General features: G+C 37.7%; 1 protein-coding gene across 3 annotated transcripts in view; it reads right to left on the bottom strand.

The window, feature by feature from the left end:
- Positions 1–23,482, bottom strand: part of LOC140146497 (uncharacterized) — a 178,783-nt gene that overhangs the window by 95,177 nt on the left and 60,124 nt on the right. For all 3 annotated transcript variants that reach the window (XM_072168365.1, XM_072168364.1, XM_072168366.1), the window contains exon 2: positions 11,699–11,735. In XM_072168365.1, coding sequence (XP_072024466.1) covers positions 11,699–11,735 — 37 coding nt within the window. The remainder of the gene's footprint in view (positions 1–11,698; positions 11,736–23,482) is intronic.

Here is a 23,482-nt window from a genome sequence, read left to right as displayed (position 1 = left end):
ATTCATAGGTACCTCAAGTTGGTGCTACATGTATCTGATTTTGATAGCGCTAGTCAAACACCTTTTAAACCAATCAATAATCCTATTGTTGAAGAGGAAAGTAAGCTTTTACCTATACATTTTAAATAGCTCTAGTCGTTGTTTGCTTTGGCTAAATCCTGTTCAAGTGGCCGGTTACAAAGCATTGTATTTTGTCTATTGTCTGTCCAAATAACTTAGACACCCGGTTTTTAGGATATATTTCGAAAAGTTTTCACTTTGGCAAAAAGTCATGAAAGAAAAGTTGCTAAACACGGTCAGACCTAACAGAAATTATTAGTAAAGCGATGAAAAAATATTCTTCCTTGTCTACTTTTATTCAATTTTGACCGATTTACAGCAAGATATCTGGGTCCAGCCGAATATTCCTAATGACTTGAAACTTTTGATGGGATAATCTATTTACAGTAAGGGGGGTTTGAACATTGTAGTCATGCATATTGATCAGTGATGACACCCTTTTTCTTTGATCCTTTTACTAATTCACAATAATGGCGGTCTACTCAAATGCATTCAACAAAAGCATGTTTGCAATCACCGCGAGAGGTCGTCTCACACGCATAACAAATACACTACGATCAAATAGGTTGATGACAATATTTGATTGAATGGACTGTGGATTTCGGTGAAGGACACCCGGTTCAAATCCTTTGTTTGGAGCCAATCAATAATTTCATGCACAACCTCTATAACTCAAAAGATGTCACAGTTGGTGCATTATAACAAATGATAGGGCAAGTTACTGTGCGTCTGGAGTGTATTGTGAATTATACTCCTCACCAATAACATCAGAACATTCATAGGGCATACAATTTGTAATTTCTTGGAATTGGGCCAAGCCAAAAGCATGCACAGAACAAGATTCAAATACCACGCCGAATTGTTGTAATTGGTTGAGGGACAACTGGGATCACTGCGTTAATACACTAACAATAAATATACCAATAGAGGTTATCCGTGTTCTATAAGCTGCATATCCTATCAACGACTGCTATACCTTGTTTACAACTTTCAAAAGAAGTACCTGCATGTGCAACCATGACTGTTTCAAAATAGCCCGCCAAGAGTCATGCAGGTAACTCCGAGGTCATGAATTGATTTGTTTTGAATAAGGAATACTACGGGAATCGGCGCCTTTTGTTAGAAGTCACACATGAGTGAAGTGGATAACCTCTATAAGAAACACTGTCTGTATTTTATGAACTGAATTATATTTTTCATTTTTATAAAATGTTTTTGGTGAGGAGTATAATTAATTTACTATTCATCCATTCACTATCCAAAATCACAATACCTACAAATCTGTATAATGAGACCTTCCAAAATAATGGTACCCAACTTCTACCGGATTATTTTTAAAGTGTTGAGAAAAACCTTCCAATTTCAATAGAATTTCTGGTAAACTCTCACTCAATGCTTTGGAAACACAAAAACCCCGTTAGGTCTCAGCGAATGTTAACACTTTTCTTTCATGACTTTCCTTGAAAGTGGATATTTTTTCAAATAAGTAACAAAAACTGGGTGTCTATGTTAATTGGACAGACAATAGGTATGTATAAGAGAATACGCATCCAGCACAAGAACAACTAAACACAATGGGGAATGATGGCTCGCTACGAGAGGAAACAGAATATATTAAATAAGAAAGAATGAACTGTTTACCAACCCAAAGTGTTACAATTAAACAAGACAACAAATAAATACAAATCCCAACCGGCACACAACTCAACATGAAAAAAAAAAAGCAAGGGAATATGCCGGCATGGGAATCGAACCCACGACCTTATATTATACTGGGGAAACGATTAAGCATCAGTAATGATCTACTTCACTTGTGTGATTTCGTAATATTTGTTTGTGTGTATTGTATCCCTCGACTGCTTTACATTAGACCCAGTTTTAACCACCGTTTATCAATGGTAGCTGGTAGCCAAATGGTAAGGCGTCCGTCTAGAGATCGGAAGGTCGTGGGTTCGATTTAATTGTAACACTTTGGGTTGGTAAACAATTCATTCTTTCTTAGGTATGTATAACCTACAATTAACAATGAGAGAACATTTGAAATGATTTGAAATGGCCGCCAATTATGACTGTTTGATATTTATTACCAGCGTTGTGGAAAAAGAGACACATGTAGAACCAAAAAAGGTACCATTTTGTTGAAGGAGCAATGTTCAACGAATCATAGACCCGCATCTGGATATCGTTTGAAGTCAAATGATATACCAATGTAAAGCTTATGATATATATTTTCTAAACACGAAATATAACAAAATTGACCGGGCCGACTTAACGGCTCATTCGTGGTGTACGGTCATATTTGGTTTCTGAGATACTTGAGGCTGAAAAAGCTTAAATTTCAAATTTTAGTCCCGTCGGACATATGGTTGTCGCGTTACGGTACGCCCTTTTTTGGGACGAGTTTGGCCAAAACAAGCATATAGCCTAAGTCAATAATCAAAAGACGATATCTACTCTGTAACCATGGTAACCGATGGGTCAGAACTATTGATAATTTGATACTGGTGTCTTTGGAAAGGTAATTACATAAGCAATCCAAATATTTCATTATTTTTGATGTAGGAGCAAGTTGAGATTGGATGACCTTTTAACCTTAATTTTGACCTTGTATTTGACCTTGTGAACCACATGATCTTGAAATGAACTTGAGTGAAAATTATACCCCAACAAGTTTTCAAGCTACAGGAGGAAGCAGCGCCATTTCTTTGCGAGGATTTTATACGCAAAGGATATTAATGCATTTGTACAGTGGACTTCGCTGAACAAGTGAACAAGTAATGGACATATATCAGCCGTCCAGAACATTACAGCATAACTCTATGATCACCAAGAAGAAGACTGTGATTATATTGTTTGTGCACTAATTGTTCATGTACATGTGTCAATCATATCGTCGGGTGCATCACATACTGGTCTATCTTGAATTTTTTACTTTTCTGAGAAAATTGGAATATACATATTTTTTTACGGAGCTCTTCTAATTCAACAAATTACAGACCTCAATTTTTGCCAAATAATTAGTTATAAAATATTAAAATACGTATTTCACATACTGATCTATCTCGAAAAAAACCACGCATTTAGAGAAAATCGCAATTGAAAATCTTCTTAATAAGTTTACCTTTCTATTATTTAATTAGACTATGAATTTTCATAAAAGTGGTTTCAAATTAAAGCATATACTTAACAGATTTAAGAGGAATATTTGATTATATTTACGTATGCAATATTGCTTAAAACTACACGTAAGTTGTAGTTCTGTATGTGAAATAGTTAATTTCCCGATATCGATTTAAAGTGCATTTCATACTGGTCTATCTCGAGAAGCTTCGAGATAGACCAGTATGTGATGCGTCTAAAGTCACGTCACCGTTCGCGAAATCGAGATAGCCCACAAGATAGACCAGTATGTGATGCACTTTAAATACGATATAGGGAAATTTACTATTTCACATACAGAACTACAACTTTAGTGTTGTTTTAAGCAATATTACATACGTAAATATAATTCAAGATTCCACTTAAATAAATCTTTTAAGTATACACCCTGTCTAAAAAAAATTGTGCAAGTGAAAAGCGCCCTCTTTGGCAATTAGAAAATACCGTTGTGACATGATGCTTACATCAACGTCAAGAGCGTAGTCTTAGCTCTCAAATGCCGTTTGCTCTGTTCAATTTGCTTGGTTTAATCTCGAGACATGCTTAGTTAACGACAAAAGAGTAAAATCACAATTGTGCCACTTTTACTAGGGAAGATGCTTTACATGTAAATCAGTGATAGCATCAAGTTTATCAAGGGTTCCTTCGTGAAATCAAAAGAATGCATCAATTACACAATACAAATTTTTTTACTGTTTTTACTATTTTATCATGATGCAGGAATAATGATTCGCGTTTTCGACAGATTAAAAGAATAAATATTTCACATTCTGCTGTAAATTTAAATCCATGTGCACGTCAACGATTTTATCATGGAAAATACTGTTCTCTTAGTCACTCAAGACATGTTAAAAGACAAACAAATATTGCACACTAAGGTCCATATGCACAAAAGACTTAGACAGAGTCTAAAGTTAGACCTGGTCTAACTGGAATTAAGTTCCATCAGGAATGGTCCTTTAGGCCTACTCTTATTTCCTTCCTAGCGTAGCTAGCACATTCTAAAGATTGTAATGCAACGTTCAAAAATCATGAAAATAATACAAAATAACTTAAGCAAATGTAAAGGAAAATGTCCTTCTCATTGTACTAAATTCCACTTAGACCAGTTCTAACTTTTGACCCAGTCTAACTCTTTTGTGCATACGGACCTTATAGGTTTATATTACTTGTTGGGAGAGAAATTAGACAAAATAATGCACGCGCGCTGATGTTGATGCGAATGATGCGTCTAATGCACGAGCCCCGAAGGGGAAGTGCATTAGACGCATCAACTTCAGCTCATTGATGTACAGCTCTCTTGCCTAGTAAAAGTGACACAATTGTGATTTTGCCCTTTTGTTGTTAAATAAACATATCTCGAGATTGAAACAAGCAAATGGAACAGAGCAAACGGCATTTGAGAGCTAAGACTACGCCCTTGACGTTGATGTAAGCATCATGTCACAACGGTATTTTCTAATTGCCAATTGTTTTTGAGACAGGATGTATGCTTTAATTTAAAACCAACCACTTTCATGAAAATCCATAGTCTAAATTAAATTGTAGAAAGGTAAACTTAATACGAAGATTTTCAATTGCGATTTTCTCGAAATGCGTGATTTTCGAGATAGACCAGTATGTGATGCGTCCGACGGTATTTTACTTTTAATTAAAGAATTAGATTTTGTTAACTCAATCAAACAGTGTATTATTGTTGTGCATTCGTGTGAACTTGGGAAAAAGGTGATTTTGTCACAAGACTATTATTTGCTGAGCTGTGGTAGCTTGCGACTTGCATCTACAAGGCTTCTTTAGCCACTGAAGAGAATATTCCACTTGACTCGGCACTTGACTACCAGATATTGATTGATTGGTTTCGGTCAAGTGACAAAATCTTGTTGGAAGGTCATTGTGCCCCCGGCCTCTGTCCAGGTCGCAGCCTGTTCTACTTGTTTAGATCGCTTCCCTGACCCCTCTCCTGAACCAATCTTCTTCCCGGTCCAGAAATCGCACACCATCCCAGTCGATACTATGTTGCTCCTTAGTGATATGAGCTCACGAAGGGGGCGTTCGTGTCACTTTCCCCTACATATGAATCGATGATGAAAACATTTAGACTGATACCATTTCATGGTTCAGCAAAAATATAATGTGGTCAAGTCACAGAATACCCGGTATTGGTATTGCTCGACTTGAATCGCTTAATTTTACCTCGAATATAAACAGGCTAAGTCACGACTCGTTTTTTATATAATACAACAGCCTCAGTGGCAGTTCACTTGATGAAAGTGCGAGTGTGCTTCTTTTCCTTATACTTTATCTTTAAATTTGTTTCTGCTTCTCTTTCAGGCCAGCATGTTTTATAGGCTTTTTAACCTGGCTTGAGTATTTTGATTGAGCCTGGTCCCACCAGGACCCAAGTGTGTCTTCGTGTCACCGTTTATAGATGTACTAGGCCTACCTCCCATCAGTGATCATCATCAAACTCCATCACTGGCATACAGTGACAACCCTATTAACAGAGTTTTGGCCAGGCGCATACCTGTGGGAGGATACTTCTCGATGCACTTGGTGTAATTTGACCAGTGATGATGTAAAACAACACGCTATATCGTATGTCATTGTGTTCGTAACGCTAAGACGTCAAACCAAACACGCTCATCTGTCAGTTCAACCCTCATGTGTCAGATTTGTCTTTGAATGTGTTTGGTTAAAACCTCATGCTCCTGATTGAACACCGCGTTATGCCACTCCCGGGCCGTTGAAAACAGACTCTTTTGGCCTCGTAGTGACATTTTATACACAACCACGAGTCCATGACCTGAGAATGAGGTCAAACATTGACGACGTCGACTTCATAATCTGTAGTTGGTAAAGTGCCATCTTCGGGTAGTTGAACTCATGATTAACATGATTAAGATATCTTACAATGCTGAAATGACATACAGGCTGTTCCAAACACAAGTAGTCATATCGCTTTAATAAGACGACAGCAACCTATACTTTCACGTAATTTGCCAGCTGCGAGAAATTTAAGTCACGGAAATAATATGACCTTAAATCAGGTCAACCGTTATCATCGACACTGATCTCAAATCACGGGGCACATTAATGTCTGATGCAATAAATATTAACCCAACGATCACTGATTTATTCTCGTTATTACATAATACCATCTTTGATAATACGTGCCCGCCCCGAAGACGCATTTTCATGCAGTTTAGCTATATTACCATAATTCGACCATTTTATAACAATAACATGATTTTACGGCACATGACAAGTTATCACGCCTCCGGGACGCGTTATTTCTTTCTGCAACCATAATGGGCCGCAATGCGATAACACGTAGTACATACATGTAATTATAGGCCTATGAGGCCAGATATAACACGAGTTTATTACCATTATTATTTCCTCTTACTTAATAAAATAAAAAGAAATCGATAGAATTAAAATTCTACAAAGGTTTACATGGGGTTCGAACCCACAACCTATGTATCCATAGTCTAATGCCTACACGACTGTGCTATGATTCGTTGTGCCAGAAAGGTGTTTGTTTATGATACTTATTGATTACGGAATAAAGTGCATACACACAATATACTATTACTAGTATATTAGTACTAATAAATACGAATATAATCCTAATCCTAATCCTAACCCTAACCCTAACCCTAACCCTTACCCTAACCCTAACCCTAACCCTAACCCTAACCCCAAACCCTAAACCCCTAACCCTAACCCTAACCCTAACCCTAACCCTAACTCTAACCCTAACCCTAACCCCTAACCCTACCCATAAGACCCTAACCCTAACCCCTAACCCTGACAATAATGAACCTTGCCTCGGACGATGCGGTTAGTGATATATTGCGGCCCATTATGGTTGCAGAAAGAAATTAAGCCTCCGGGACTGTCCCACATAGGCCTACACAACAACAACAGCAAAGTATTAAATAGTCCTTGATTTGTTGAGCTAGAAACTTCATAAATCTTGTAAATCCTGATACTAGTTTAGCTGCTAAGCTTTCAAATTTGGTACAATTGTGCACTTTGTGATAAAAGCATGAGAATGTCCACACATGAAGTACATGGTGTGAAGTTTATTTTAAGATGTAGAGCCATGTTACACTGGTGTTTGTGTGAAGAACAATTTGGTGTGACACGTATTTTGCTGTCTACAGGCCAAATGCATAGGCCTACATAGACCGTAAACATATCATTCAAAATATCCAATTCTCGATCATGAGGGGCATACCATCTCTGCGTACTGTTGCGTGAGCGTAATTTTTGTGCAACAGCACGATTACGCGACCTAAGACTGTGATTGGCCAATTCTCAAAAGATGGGCTTGCTCCGTAAGCATAAAAAGATATCACGTGTTGTTTGTTTGTTTGTTTTTGATATAAAACTCCCTCCCCAGAACGGGGGAGTCGTAACAACCATGAAATTAACATGTCATTAATCCAGGAATCCTTGTCACTAGAAGTGGTATTGACAAAAGGTCGCGAAAGCGGAAACACGTATTTTTGAAGTGCTCCTACTTCATCGCATTTTCTACCCGATTTTTCTGGTTTATGATGTCGCTACCTCACAATTTTCACCATATGAGTTGTGTTAAACTATCCTGGATTGTATCTAGCCATGTGTTCTCATCAGAAATATCATCCTGAACTTGTTTTTTTTACCATCTCCTTGCTCCCGATTTTCGCGGGGTTGGAACATTGGCAGCCATCTTGGATTACTTTGTTTTTGTTGACACGGAGCCTTGCCGACCGTATGCTCTACGGACCACTGATCTATGAATGATTGCTTCCTCCATCCATCGGATGCTTCTAGTTTTTATCCACACTGCACCAGGTTTGATACTCTACCTTTCCCACTGGATGCTAAGGTCAGTTAGCAGTTATGTTTGATACTCAAATCCTATCCCTGCTGTTGGTTTTCCCCATCATGGCTACTAACTTTGTTATGACTGATCAATTCACCACACCGTACGATCGAAGTTGATATTCTGAACCTAGACTCATTTATGTGGTACCCAGCAGCTAGTTTTGCTGAACCAAATCACTACACCCACCATAAGATCATGCAGGCTTCCCTGATCTCCTCTTTGGATTTATTTCAACAAAGCCCTACCAAACCTTGCAATCTGAGCTTGAACTCCAAAGTAGTTCTCCTGTACCTTAGTATCCTGCTCATTGCACAGTCTCACGACACCGAGCTCAATCCTAGACCGTATGCCCCAAATATCCCTGCGGCATTTGTTATAAGGCTGTGCGATGGTCTCGTACCAGAACTGCTGTTGCATGTGATACATGTGATATATGGTATCACACTGACTGCATGGGCATGTCTTCTGAAAGTTACAATGGTCTAAATAGATCTGACGTGACATGGATTTGTGAGCACTGTGACGCTCCTAATTATTCATCTGGTCTCCTTGACTCCTACATTGGTGAAAGCGAAAACAGGTTTGAAGCTCTAAGTTGAAGTTCCCTACTGCCAGTTTTTGGATCAGTGGAGACTTTAACTTGCCTGACATCAATTGGGCTACTGAATCCATCACTGGTCATCAGTACAGTGCAGCACTCAACAACTGCTTCTTGTCCACCTTTCAGGACCTGGGTCTCAGCCAAATTGTTGATTTCCCCACCAGAATCAACAACACCTTGGACCTATTTTTGACCAATAGGCCATCTCTCGTTAGCAAGTGCATTCCCCTACCAGGTGTGAGCGACCACGAGATGGTCCTCACTGTATCTGATGTCCGTGCCAAGCGCCAGAAACCTGTGCGGAGGAAAATTCTTTTGTAGAAGAAAGCAGACATGAATGATATCAAGTCTCATTTCCTCGATTTTGCCAGCTTATTTGTTTCTACTAACACAGTTGACCAAATCCTAGCTGACTGTGTCCCATCTAAGATGTCCACTACTAGATTCAATCAACCGTGGATTAACAGTGATCTTAAAGCTCTTGCTAGGAGAAAGAAGAAGGCCTATCTGAAAGCCAAGAAATCTAAGAAAGAAGGAGATTGGAGATTCAGCTGCTGTAAAGCTTATAACACCTTCATCGATGACATGATTTGTGGTGAGTTGTCTACAAACCCGCAGAAATTTTAGTCATTCGTCAAAAGTAAGCGCTGCGACAATACCGGAGTGGCTCCTCTCATGAAAGATGGCATCCTCCAGAGTGACAGTATCATTAAGGCCAACCTGTTGAATGACCAGTTTGTATCAGTTTTTACATCTGAAGACTCTGAAGACTTGCCTGATCTTGGTCAAAGTCCTCATCCTGATGTTCCTCTGTTTGAGATACGTAGCGAAGGTGTCCAAAAGCTTTTATCTAAAATCTTACCAGTCTTACCAGTTTTCCTACTTCCCGAGCGTCATTTGCTTGTGGAACACACTACCAGCCTCAGTCGTATCTGCCACATCTTTGGAGATCTTCCGAAGCCGGCTGAATCCACTGACGCTTCGCTAGACTGGAAGAGGGTCGTTTTTACTCGCACATCAGCACCGCTCAAGTTTATCTGCACTCAGTGAACTTCGTGTTTCCGCTCACACCCTTTGCACCGCACACAGTACGACAATACTCGGGAGTGAAGACTGTACTTTATGGAAGAAGAAGAAGAAGAAGAAGACACTGGCACCAATGCGCATAGTATTATTTGTCAAAAATCGAACATTCTTACATTTCCATCCACACAACACCGTATATACTTGACACATGCAACACAGTGTGCATGCAATGACTGCAAACTGGTCCCGACCGTGTTAAGCAACATGACATTTATTTGACACAATATCGAAGCAATTAATCGCATGTAACATGATGACTATTTGCTTCATCATGGGTACGAAGGGTTGTCGACTCATGACGAATGAGCGTTGGAATAATACGGCTGTGGGTATGGCCGGACAACCATGATAGCCAGCAATTAACACGATGGCACCCATATTATTGATCTGCCGGGCTATTTGCAGTGTCCTTCCTTAAAAGTCGGTTAAACAAGTACAAACATTACAAGTTTACAATTAAAAACGTTAACATGTACAATATTGTTTGCTTCAGCATGTTCCCAGTGCATTGGGGGAGGGCACAGACCATGAATGGAGGAGGGGGCATGGCACCGGGCCTGATTGAATGGCACAGGCCATTTTTCGGCAATTTCCTATGGGATTTTCTAATTTGTATTGATTGGACGATAAATGAAATCGGGCTAATCGGTGGTCAACCAATATATTTTGTTGTACAAGACTCACTCAGTCATTTAATGAGGCAATACAAACGATCGAATTTGGTGTTGAAATGAGCAAAATTTTGAGTTACAACTTTTCAGTATAAAATTCATTTTCTCGGCGAAATGAAAAGCAATAATTTTCATTTTGCAGTAAATGTCAGAAGAAAACTATAATGCTTGGTTTACTGTATATTTTTTTCAAACCCTGATGTTAAACTTATGTGCGAAATTTAGACTTCTAGTGTAAGTTTTTCGATTTTCATAGGCTTCAAGTTGCCCCGCGAGCTTTTTTTGGGTCAACGTTTTGCTTTTCAAAGTAACATAATTCGCTAACGAAAGATATTTCCCAACTTTCTAAAGCACATCATATAAACCCATATGCCACAGTTTTGTCAGAACTTCGGTTTTGATTTTGCACCATTTTTCAATTCCGACTGCCAATTTTGTCAAAATCAACTCGCGAATATTCCCATGGATGGATGATTTTGCAAGCCACAATAGAAATATCGATTATTTCTGCTGGTTATAATTATTAGAAATGAAGTACTGGAGCTGGCTGGACATATTGGCAGTCGCAAGTGAAAAAGGGTGAAATCAAAACGGGGAAATTCTGGCCAAACTATACTATTTAGGCCCACACGATGTCCCTTACAGAAGTGGAAAAACCATATTAGTTTGAAACGCTAAAAAATTAATTCCGAAAAAAGCTCGCGGGCGAACTTAAGGCCTATAAAAATCAAAAATATCACACAAAAAGACACAATTTCGTGCCTAATTTTAACACCAGGATTATAAAAAAAATGTATATCCAAGCACTATGTTTTTAACTGACATTTCTGAAGGAAAAAAAATATTGCTTTATATTTGATCGAGAAAATTAATTTCATAATAGCAAGAAGGTGTATCTGTGAATTGTGCTGATTTTAATACGTATCGATCGACTAGGTATAACAAAATAACTGGTGACCACCGTTCTGACTGTAATTAGCAGTCGCTATAAAATAATAGCCTACTTAACTACACAAACGCTATAATTCCCTTCGCGCTTGGCTTCTACCGAAGCATTGCGGAGTATACCTTCAATGTCAAAGGCAATACAATGAGATCGATAAGAGAATAGTTTTTGGGTTGATTACAAATATCATAGACTACATTACCAGTCGCTTTCCACGGACCCGACGAGCCTACATGGGACAAGGCAAGGATCAAAGCTAAAACAATAATATTTATGTAGAGTATTTTTGTACTCACCCCTGGGTGCAGGAGGCATGATATCTTCATCTATATCCTAACAAAATAAAAACACAAAAATGAAAAATCATCATCATTTATGAATTTTCATTGTAACCATCGATCATTTGAGCATCAAAAATCATCATACATATAAAATAATACAGACAAGCAGCCGGTCGTCGTTAACATAATTCACCGTCAACAGAACATTCGTGTTAGCATAATTTAACATCGGATTTCTTTTGAATTACAGTCAATTTAATTTCAACAATTCTAACCAAATTTAATATCTTCTATAAAATCTGTTGCAAGGCTACAGCTGTGGACATTGCAGATCCAACTAAATACAATTTTCCGTGCGGGATACACGCAAACCATCTGAATTACACTTAAACCGTACAAGGGATATTGCCTGAATTTTCTGTAATCTCCAACCTGTCGCATGCCTTTATTCTGAGATCAAGTTAAAATACACAAGCTGGTTCGATGTTGATCTTTAATTGCATTACGGTTACTGGTGATTACCCATGCGTTATGGGTAATTACCGCTGCGGTTGGGGGAGGGGGCATTCAACATAAATGACAATGACCATACGGCTGTACTCCCCCGGAAAGACACCTGTTTTGGACAGCACAGCACCCACAGACCCGTGGATTTGGACCTAAATAGCACTGAAAGACCATTGATTTTGATAATTTTAGCTCAAAACAATCTAAAATGTTACATTCCTGCTATTTCTGGGGGGTTTTCAGGCGATTGTCAACCAGAAAGCCAAAAAAGATCCTTGATTTTGACTGAACATTTCGCAAATCCAAAGATCTCCTTTACATGTTCACAGCTCCAAAAGACCCCTTTTACCTGTACGCCGTCAGCTCCCCAAGACCCCTCAAAATTGCAGGGGAGCTCAGCATACCCACCAAACATTAATTTTATGATGGGGTTCTACCGGAGGGTATATTTTTTGGTGTATGCTTAGTATGTGGAGTTGAAGTTTTAAAGGAACAAACATCAGCTGCTTCCTACGGAACATGACTAACGCTACATTCCATGCTAGATAAATGCGAGTTTTATGCTTAAAATTTATGGGATGGAGAAAATTCAAAATCATGATATTATAATTAATTCAGTGATTTGCTCATCAGGAGGATCGTAAAAATCATCAAAATTCAAATTTGGGCACCTTTGTTGCTGTCATATAGATGTGCTAACATAGCCTGCTAAGTCGAAAGCACTGTATTAAAGACAAAATTGGGCATTGTTTATTATGTTTTATGAATCTGTAATTTCTATACTAGGTAGAAGAAATAACTAGGCCCGTAACATGTATTTGATTTCAACTTTGTCAGTACTGCCGTTTTCCTCGTTTTCATAGCAAAAATACCTATAATAAATGACAAATAATAAATGCGACATTTAGCTCTGTCACAGGATGTTGTATTATTTTGGACATTTTGATAAACAAAGATATAGGATTTAGATCCACATTAACGTTGACAGTTTACTTGACACGTTTGAACTACTGGAAATGTTGAATTTCCTTAGGTCCCCTTGATTCCCAGTCCAATTGGACTTTAGGTCTCTATGGTTTCAACTACGGTATGACATTAAAACAAAACAAAAATATAAAAATTGGACAAAACATTTTTGACGAATTTGAGGGGTTAACTTATGTTTTATTCTTTTCGTATTTAAAACATGTGATAAGCATAATCATACTGAGGAATGGGGTTGATCACATTCCCTGATATTCCTGATATTAAGGGCCGTTGACTCCATTCATGTCATTTTGTTTTTCGCCAGAGAGCTCACAAATCTAACAAGAACTGTCTTTAAAAAGGATAACGCGGTTAATTATTTGGAGAGTGGAAGCCAGTAGGCTAACAGTATGAGCGATGAATATAACGGACTTTTCCCCCCATTTTTATTCGACTGTACCACCAGACCCCATCTTAATTACGGTAACCAAGATAGATGCAAAGATACAATCAGATTATGACAAGAAGATTTAAACAATACTGCCCCACCACGACAACAAAGAGCAAATGCTGCGCACTATCAAGAGTGATGAAAAGGGCAAGCAGAAAAAGAAGTGTACACTTAAAAATAGGTAGTCAAAAATTACCCTTAAGTAGTCATTTTTGACCATGGTAGCCCAGCAAAAGCATGAAAACACAAAGGCAACTGCAACTGTTGGGTCCCCCTGCCATGGGTGGGCAGAATCAGCACCATACAACATGCATAATAAGATCAAACAAATAATATTGGTTACGATCGGGATCGAGTGCATCAATAAACTAGACCAGGGATTTTCTACACAAAAACAAAAATCCCACCCAAACACCCCCTCAACAGTCAACACACCCACCCACCCATCCCCCAAACACACATACATGCAGGACAAGTGACAAAACAAAACACAGATAACTTTCCCATATCACAGTGCAAATAACATGGTCTACCATGGCAAGAAAAAAAATTGAAAAAAGGGGTAAAAATATATATAACAATGATAAATGGAAATTGCATCCCATTAAAAACCAAGATCAAAGGAAGAATATAACGGACTTATGTACTCAAAAACAAAAATCCCACCCAAACACCCCCTCAATGTACTCATTGAAACATATTATACTTTCCAAAAATAACAATTCTTGAAATTGTGTTTATTATTTTGTGTGTTGAAATGTTCAAAACCAGATTGTTATAAATACAGTTATACTATATAAATATGGGAATGTTATTTGCTTTTAAACACTTTGTTTTTGTAATCACAATTATTTATAGTCACTATAAACCTTACGAAAGCACAGTGAGAAGATTAGAAAACAGTGGGCGACGCTGATGATTTTGCTTCAGAAATTCTTAAGGATGCAGGAACGATCACATTTGGTATTTAATTTTCAGAATTTATTTTCATCTTATTTCAAGTTAAAGTAACAACATAAAGAATATAGAAATATAATGTAAGGAATCCAACTAAGTCCAATTGCCCAATTTTGAGAGAATCGCAACAAATGGGTTTTCCCACCCTCGAACAACCATAATCTTGACACTTCAAAAATTATTTTATCATATATTTATATTAAAAGAAATCTGATGTTTTAATACTCATCTAATTCATCCTTTACCGGCACATCCCTTTTTAAAGGGACTTTTATTATCAACTCCTCCATGTCTGCATTTGACACACTTCCATATGGGACTAATTCGGCCCTGATTTGGTAAAATGATCTAACTTGAAATTAAAAACGCTCTTTCGAGAAAAAGAGCTTTAAAGTTTGAACACTTGACGTTTTTCTTTTTGAATAAAATAAATTATTAAACAGATCTAATGTCTTAGAAAATATAAAAAACTCATTATTTGGTGGCATGGTGGTGATTTTAGTATGTCACCAATGGAAAGAGCGCACTCACATTACCCATGATATGGATTTATCTCAAAATTTCCCAATTTCAAGTTAGATCGTTTTACCAAATCAGGGCCGCTATGGTGTCAACTGTGAACACAGACCATGCACAGACCCTAGAAAGATTGCAGGGTTTATGCTGTGAATGAGCATGAGCGGGCTATATAAAGCAAAGTCCAATATCGCACATACTAACTAGCACCTCATCTTTCTCATTTATTTTACACTACCATTACAAACAATATGTGGTCATTGGTAAAGGACTATGGGAAGTCATTATATCTTTGGCTCAGTTTATATACCATTAATATGAATATGATGTCTTTTGTTGTAATAGTTGCTGTCGTTATTCACCTTCTCTAGTGTTTCACAAATCCGCAACCCCACCAAAAAATCCTGGCTACGGGCCTGGTATCAGTTAAAACTAAACTTGAAACGCGCAGTTTTCGGGTGGGAGTGGTTCTCGTTCTGAACTTGCACATCTTTGTGAATTGAGTTGATTTGAATTATCAAAAGGGGCTATGAAGTAGACTACCATCATTACTGCGCAGTATTGATGTGCGCATAGGCGTGACGTATGGATGCCTTTCGGGTTAATTTAGTTGTAAATGACTGTCTTGCCCTCCTTGCATCATGTCCATGAAACAAAAAGTTCCCCTTCCATGGCATAAAATTACAATACAATTCAAATGGCAGCTACAGAAGAAATCGTCTTGTTTGCTGCGACATCAACAACAAACAAAATTGCAAACACACCATGATGGACCATAAATAGCCTCATCCCATGCAATGGTAAAGTTCAATGACTTCAATCAAACAATCATAACATGAAATGTGACCTCAAATTGCAGAGTATGAGTTTGTGTACCATTTTCAAAGGTCATTCTATGAATGTGCGAATGTATTGGGGTCAAAGAATTGTGCACTGATAGGATCCTTGCCTTGTGAAGAACCATCGAAATTCTTGTGTATTTCATGGTCTTCATAAAAACTTTTGCATATCAGCATTTTTATAAATGATGTATCACGCATGTCAATGTGGAATGTTACCGATGGAATAAAAACTAGGTCTGTTTGGTAACATCAAAATACACATGAAATGAATGATATAATAAATTATTATTTCCTTTTATTATTGTTTTTTGTTTTGCCAAATGTTTATTGCTCCATGTGTTTATTTTTAGTTTTGTTTCTTGATGTTGTTTTATTTAGTGAGTATTTTTGTCGAACAAATGTATTTTTTACCTAGTGGGGGGGGGGGTTACACCCCCGCTAGGTATTAGAATCTTTTGTGTTGGTCTTCCGTTGCCAACAAATTGAAAATGCACATGTCCTTTTGCTTATCTATCAGGACACAGATCTTGAACCCCAATATACACCAGACACAAAAAGAAACTCGTCAGTTATATTCATCCTTGCTGTTCAATAACTTGATCAATTTAGATTATTCTGAAATATACATTTTGTTAATTGGACTTTGCTTTCTCATTTGACACCCTGTTCGTGAACATTGAGCAAGAATTGACCAAGATATGCTTACTATCAAACTATAACATCTCATAGTTTTACTAAGAGAAAAGCCGGCACGAACGTAACATACATTATGAACTTGTATCTACTAAAACTAATTTCAGGTTATGCATTCTAATTTTAATACATAACCTATACTTCTAATTTTAAATGCTTAGACTTGTGCCAAGTCTTTGAATTTTGTGAATGTAATTAGACAAGATCTCAACAAACAGTGCCCTCATATACAGACCAGAATTCGGGTACTCAGCTGCTATGTCGTTCCTGTACTAATGTATGGAAGTGAAGCATGGTCAATAACAACAGACATTAAAAGAAGATTGGAGAGCTGTGAGATATGGTTCCTTAGAAGAATAATGAAGATCCCGTGGACTGATATTGTCTAATGACGATGTCCTAAGTAGAGCAAATGTGAACAGGAAGCTGTTACGTGAAATCAGAGTTTAGAGAGCATGTACTTAGCACTGATTGGACTACCCTGGTAAAAGAAGACTTAATAAATAAATATATAAATAATGTTGTTGATGCCCGTATATAAATTCGAAGATATGAATGCTGGCTATGAAAATGAAAATGAAGATTATCGTATCCTGTTATTAACACACACAGATACCATGATGGAAATTTCCACCAGTTTTTGTAGATTATGGTTAAACTTTTTTTTTGCCAAAATGGTGAAAGCTGTAAACCTGGAAAGTATAGGCAGCGTTGTCATGTAGTTCCGGGAAATTAAGGACGGCTTTAGGCGTAGACCCTGGAAAATACAAGTATGAGGCATAAGTTAGAACATCCTATACTTCTAAAATGAACGTCCCTGAGGCTGACACCCTGGGTTTGAACTGTTGGATGTATTCAAAAATTATCGGTGCTTTGTGAAAATGTAGGAGATAAGGATAACATGTTATTATAACAGCCTGCTATGGGTTGTATAAGATCATCGGAGGTGAAAGGTCAAAATCTCAAACTCGATCAGGCTCAAACTTGGTGGGTGGAATGCTTGATATGAGGGGAATATATGTGCAAAATAAAATCAGGTCAAAGATCATCTAGGGGCTAAATTTAAACTTCGCCCGATTGGGCTTTATCTTGGTGGGTAGAATCCTTCATATGAGGGGAACATGAAAAAAATTAAATCGATGTCATCGGAGGTCAGAAGTCATCCTGCCGCTAAATTTTATTTACATGTCATTCAATGTCAAAGGTCATCAAACCGGGGTCATCCAAGGCCAAAGGTCATATGGGTCATATGATAAAGTATATCGGATTAGGCTTAAACGTGGTAAAACGAATCACAATACGGTATGACCAGGAGACACCATTGCAGTGATATTAACCTCTTGATCTTGGGTGAAATAACCTCTGGTTCATCATCAAATCCTCTACCAACCAGGGACTATATGTGAAAGTAGCTCCTGATCATTAATTTGATCTCATGCACTAGTTTGTAATGTTTGAATGTTTTTATGTTCCAGTGTATGATACATAAGCTTTTTCCCTTGTTTCTCTTGATTTGGTCCATCCTCAATTGAACTTTGCTGCATGGTTGTCTAGTCTGGTCTGGTCAGCGGGATCATAGAGATGCCGCAAGTCAAAATTAATATTGAAGATACAAGCTGCAGGTGAGGTCGGATTATAATGTAAAGGAGGTCAGCAAAGATACCAAGTAATGATGCATACTGTGTTGTCCCATTTAAATAGATGAAGAGCTAGCTATGTACATGATATACTACAAGTTATATCACGAGTAACCGGTTACATCATATCTGAGAAAGTTTTAAAATGGGCACATAAATGTGACAAACACGTAAACTTATAAATCGATAGTCACCACCACTGGTAGGACAACAATGGTATAGTAGACATAACAACAACAGAAGACCTCAAAACGTATCCATTAAATGTGTCGAACGTTCTTAACATAAATTAACAACGACATTGGTCTAAGAAGCTACCCATGTGGCACACCACAAGCAGAACATGGTTCACCGCCAGACTAAACCATCAGACTATACCTTTATGTTGTCGAGTTTATAGCTTTAACTTTTCGGTCATTGTACTGTCTGATATGAATCTTCCACCCAATCTGTAATGCTGATTTAATTGATTAAGTTACGCATAACTATAAAGCGAAGGTCAAGAAAATTCGAATACTATTCCATTTGTTTGTTACCATCACAGGTGCGTACTTTGTAAGTCTAGCCTATAGTTGTACAAATTATTATCCCATTATAAAAATTTCAATGCACTTTCTCCAGTAGGCGTAAAGCTACTTCAATGCTTGATAAAGTAGTCAACTTTGTAAGAAAAGTGTAAGCACTGTGTATGAATGCATGGTGAACCCCACAACTTTCAACATCCGATAGGGCAAGACAATGTCTCATTAATATAAGTCGTGTTTTGCTTGCGTCTAAAGTCAAGTAAGTTTGTAAGTTTATTACTGTTGATTGAAGACATATAGATATTTTGCAAGTCAGTATAATTTGCCAATTGCCGATGGGGCGGAACCCAGGACCTTGCTATTTCGAGTCGAGGTATACCTAAATGGGTGACTTCATATAAATTTACACCCCATGTGTGCGGGATTAAGGTCATGTCTATGGATTTCAACTGGAATAGCCCAATGTTAATTATTTGATAGCCATCTTTATTATTTGGCTGATAACATGCTGAAAATGGTTTTACAAAGTCAAAACAAGGAAGGAACTTTCTGACTTTGTGTCTTACTGGGAAAGAGTCACAAAACTGATTGACATCACGCGTCTTGCATGTGTCAGGCAACGCACATGGTTTTATTTGAGTATTTCTTACGTTTCCGTGATTATTGAAGACACTAATGCTAAGATTGTTAGTTTTATACTGTTATGATACTGTTTTACTGTTACACAATATGATACGTATTGCCATAGGGGAACAGGACAAGTGTTTTTGTTCCCAAATTCCAAAGGGGCGTTAGTTCGAAAATGGGGTCATAACTTAGAAAGCAAAAAGCATTTTGAATGACAGTTTCCTAGAACGACCCGTCGGAACAAACGCCTTTTTCGGAGCCAAAAATACGATTGTCGTTTTCGGAGCAATGACCCTTCAGAATAATAACCTTTCGGAGCAAAAACCTGTCGGAACAAAGGCTGTTCGGATCAACTACAATTCGGATCAAAAACCCTTTGGAAAACGGAATATACTAGTAATAGACTTGCACTCCTACCATTACATCATGGTACCATACACAAGGGGGATAACTATTTGGCTAGTTAGCATTTGACTAGTTAAAGTTTTGATGGACACAAAATTAACTAGCCTGAGGGACAAATGTTTAACTAGCCTAAGGGTCTAAAATTTAACTAGCCTGAGCGACAAAATTTTAACTAGCCTCAGCGACAAAAATTTAACTAGCCTGAGGGACAAAATTGTAACTAGCTTGAGGGACTAGAATTTAACTAACCTGAGCGACAAAATTTAAACTAGCCTGGGGGACTAAAATTTAACTAGCCTGAGCGACCAACATTTAACTAGCCAAAATAGGACGCCCTCTATTGATTTTGAATTTAACTAGCCAAATGCTAACTTGCCAAATAACAAATCCCTACACAAGTCATAGGCTTACACCTAGAAATGTGTAAATGTCTGTACTCTTAAGGGGAATGTAAAATAAAGGGTTCAAAAGAAATAACCCCCCCCCTAAAATTACAAAACATTTCTTTGCATAACTTGACATACATTTGGTTGATTTGAAAAATTTAAAAACTTATGAATAGAGGAATCTTTTTGCTACCCTCCCAATTTCCTTCTTTTTGAAAATAATTTTTTATTGGTCAAAAATTATCACTTTTTCCAAAACTGATGCTTTCAGAAAAAGTTGCACTTTTCAACATCCTATACATGTAATGTACAAAAACGTTCTCGATATCAATGTGTTCAATGTAAATTTTTAGTTAATTTGTCTTAAATTTTATGTATCCGATTACTCAGTCACCCATGCAATCATCATTCAGTAGAAAACAATGATTCATTGACATGGATTTTGACATGAATGGAGTTTTCAGTCGGTGTTTCGAAAATGGTAAAATCACTACAGGAGTAGAAATAAGGTTTGCAGTGTAATGCTTATTTCTTTCGTTGGCTAAAAGAGATGAAAAATTTACGTGCAAATTGTAGACAGAAACAGTTGCACAAATCTAGAGCAACGGCTCCCTTGAATAAAGGCGTATGACAAAGAAGAAATGGCCAACAAAGATTGGAGGTTGGAAGTCATCATTCAACCAATTAACTGCATGCAGCCAATCTCTTGTGGCCACATCATGAGTGTTACATCTTTATCCAAGAAAGCCACCATTTTAAATCAAAATGGAAAATGCTTCAACAGACCCAATACAGGTAAATGTTCACCCTTCTGGTCAAATTTATGCGTGGAGAGCTCATTTCTCCTTCATAGTGATTTTATCATTTTGAAACAACTGCTGATTAAAAACTTCAAAGAAACTATCATTTACGCCGAAATTAAGTTCAACAAATCTTTGTTTTGCACTGAATGATGGTTGCATGGGTGCCTGAAGGATCAGAGACAGAAAGGTGAAGGAAAAAACAAGAATTAAATCAACCTTAACATGAATATCGTGAATGTTTTGTACATAGAGTAGTAACTTTTTCTGAAAGCATCATTTTTGGAAAATGTGATTATTTTTACCCAAAAATATTGTTTTTGCAAATGAAACAACTTTGGGAGGGTTGAAAAACGATTTCTCTGTTCACAGCTTTTTTAATTGTTCAAATGAATAAAATATATGTCAAGTTATGCAAAGAAATGTTTTGTAATTTTAGGGGGAGTTATTTCTTTTGAACCCTGTATATCTCTTTTTCAATTTCCATCCCTAACAATGTCCCAATGACCCTTTTGTCACACGCTTAACCCTTGAGTGCCCTAAATTCAATCCCCGTGAGATAACAGCATTCAGAATGTCTGATAACAGCGTTAAACAAAAGCATGACATGGTTTTAAACCATTCTTTTGAAAACTTAATACATGGGGAAACATTGTGCCTAACCTAATAAGGAACCATGTCGAAGGTAAATTTTACTTCGGTACTGACATGTATCTACTTTTAACTTTACAAAGTGTTCCAAAAATGACTTTGCAGAACATGTCTTTTTCTGTGGAATTCTTGTTCTTACTCTCTTTTTAGCCTGTTTTAAGTTGGATCGAAAAACATCACTCTGAAGATCGCCGAAGATGGTCGACACTGTCAGGTCAGTAATTTATAATTGGTTTTGACAAGATGAAATTTATATTATTATGAGTTTCTATAAGCCTAATGGACATCTTCAGAAACACATCTTCCTCTTCTATCTTCAATGTTTTTCTTCACGCCTACGTCGTCTTCTCCTCCTTCATAAGACATGTCTAAACTGGTGACAGTTTCTATGACATCATTGCAATGCTAAATTGCTCAAATTGAATTTCCTCACAAAATGATGAAAATAAATTGATCATTGAAACAAACGCATCCTCAATGTACCTTCTAATGATCTTACTGTGCGTGACGTGGGATACCTATTAAAATACATCTATATCCCAGCGCCATCCTATATCAGGATGGGTAATGTTCTGTGAGACACTTTGTACAGCGACACTTGCCACCAACTGAACCCCTAATAAATTCAATAGATCAGTTATTTTAACCAAATTTGCGGGAATTGTCTGTTAAAATAGGACACCCGCGGTACACCTTATTCCCTCTGGGTGCAACCCGTCGACATGACATGGCTTATGGGGTATAAAGCCCCTATTAAATTATAAGTTCCGCGTGCCTCAATGATTTGAGTGATTTCATTTACCATTGTAAAAGTTCGTAACAGTTTTCCATGAGTTAAAACTCAACACCCAAAATAGGTGGCATCGCACTGTGATTATTTGGTATTTTGAGTCTATCTTGGAAGAAAAGGATAAGTTTTATATCAAATGATAGCTAAGCTATTAATTATTAATTAGGGAAAGTTTCAAGAGAAAGGAAAACGAGCAAGGTACACCAACTTGATGTGGGGAAACAAGTAAAATACAGACTAGACAATATGCAGGGGGGGGGGGCAAAACCAGCAAATGTAGGCATAGGAAGTAAGCAAAGTTCGATAGCCAAAAATTACCAGTTCCAAGGCTCACAAAGTGCTAAACCTGCAAAAACAACAAGTTTCAAGGTATCTTGAACGGAGGCAGAATGGTGGCTGAGGTAGCGGTGCTGCACTCATGTACAATCTCTATGAGTAGTTTGTATTTAAAGTGTAACGCATCCTTGTTGTGTGTTCAGTTCAAAACACATGGCCATAATTGATACGGATTGTAAAATTGGCCACTAATACTATGATCAGTACGTCTTTTCTGATTGGCCAATCATCGTCATAAGAAAATCTTCTGATTGAGAATTGCTTCAAAGCATGCAACGGTTGAGTGACAGCTATGCGGTTACATAAATCCACACAACGTACGTGAGTACGCGCTGCGAGTCACTTACATGAAAGGCGATATCACACGATTGGCGCCTCAGTGGCTGCTAAGCTAGCGTATATTTTGCGTTTGCGGTATCTACAATTCATACAATTCATACACTCCTATATTCATATCCTTTATATACTATTCATATCCTTTATATACAATTCATACACTCCTATCTTAATACTAATTACGGCGTGTCCGTCCGTCCGTCCGTCCGTCCGTACCTCTGTCCGCGTGCTATCGCGTTCGCGTCCGCGCGTTTCGCGTTCACGCGGTGCACTATCGCGTGCTCGCGGTGCGCTATCGCGGATCAACGGGAGTGTGCGCGGAGTACAGTGCGCGCATCGGAAAAGCATTACAGTGTGACCCCAGACAAACAAGTA

Source organism: Amphiura filiformis, chromosome 2, assembly GCF_039555335.1.
Source record: "Amphiura filiformis chromosome 2, Afil_fr2py, whole genome shotgun sequence".
Lineage (NCBI taxonomy): Eukaryota > Metazoa > Echinodermata > Ophiuroidea > Amphilepidida > Amphiuridae > Amphiura > Amphiura filiformis.
The sequence above is the reverse complement of the archived record's forward strand: the minus strand, read 5'-3'. Positions and strand labels throughout refer to the sequence as shown.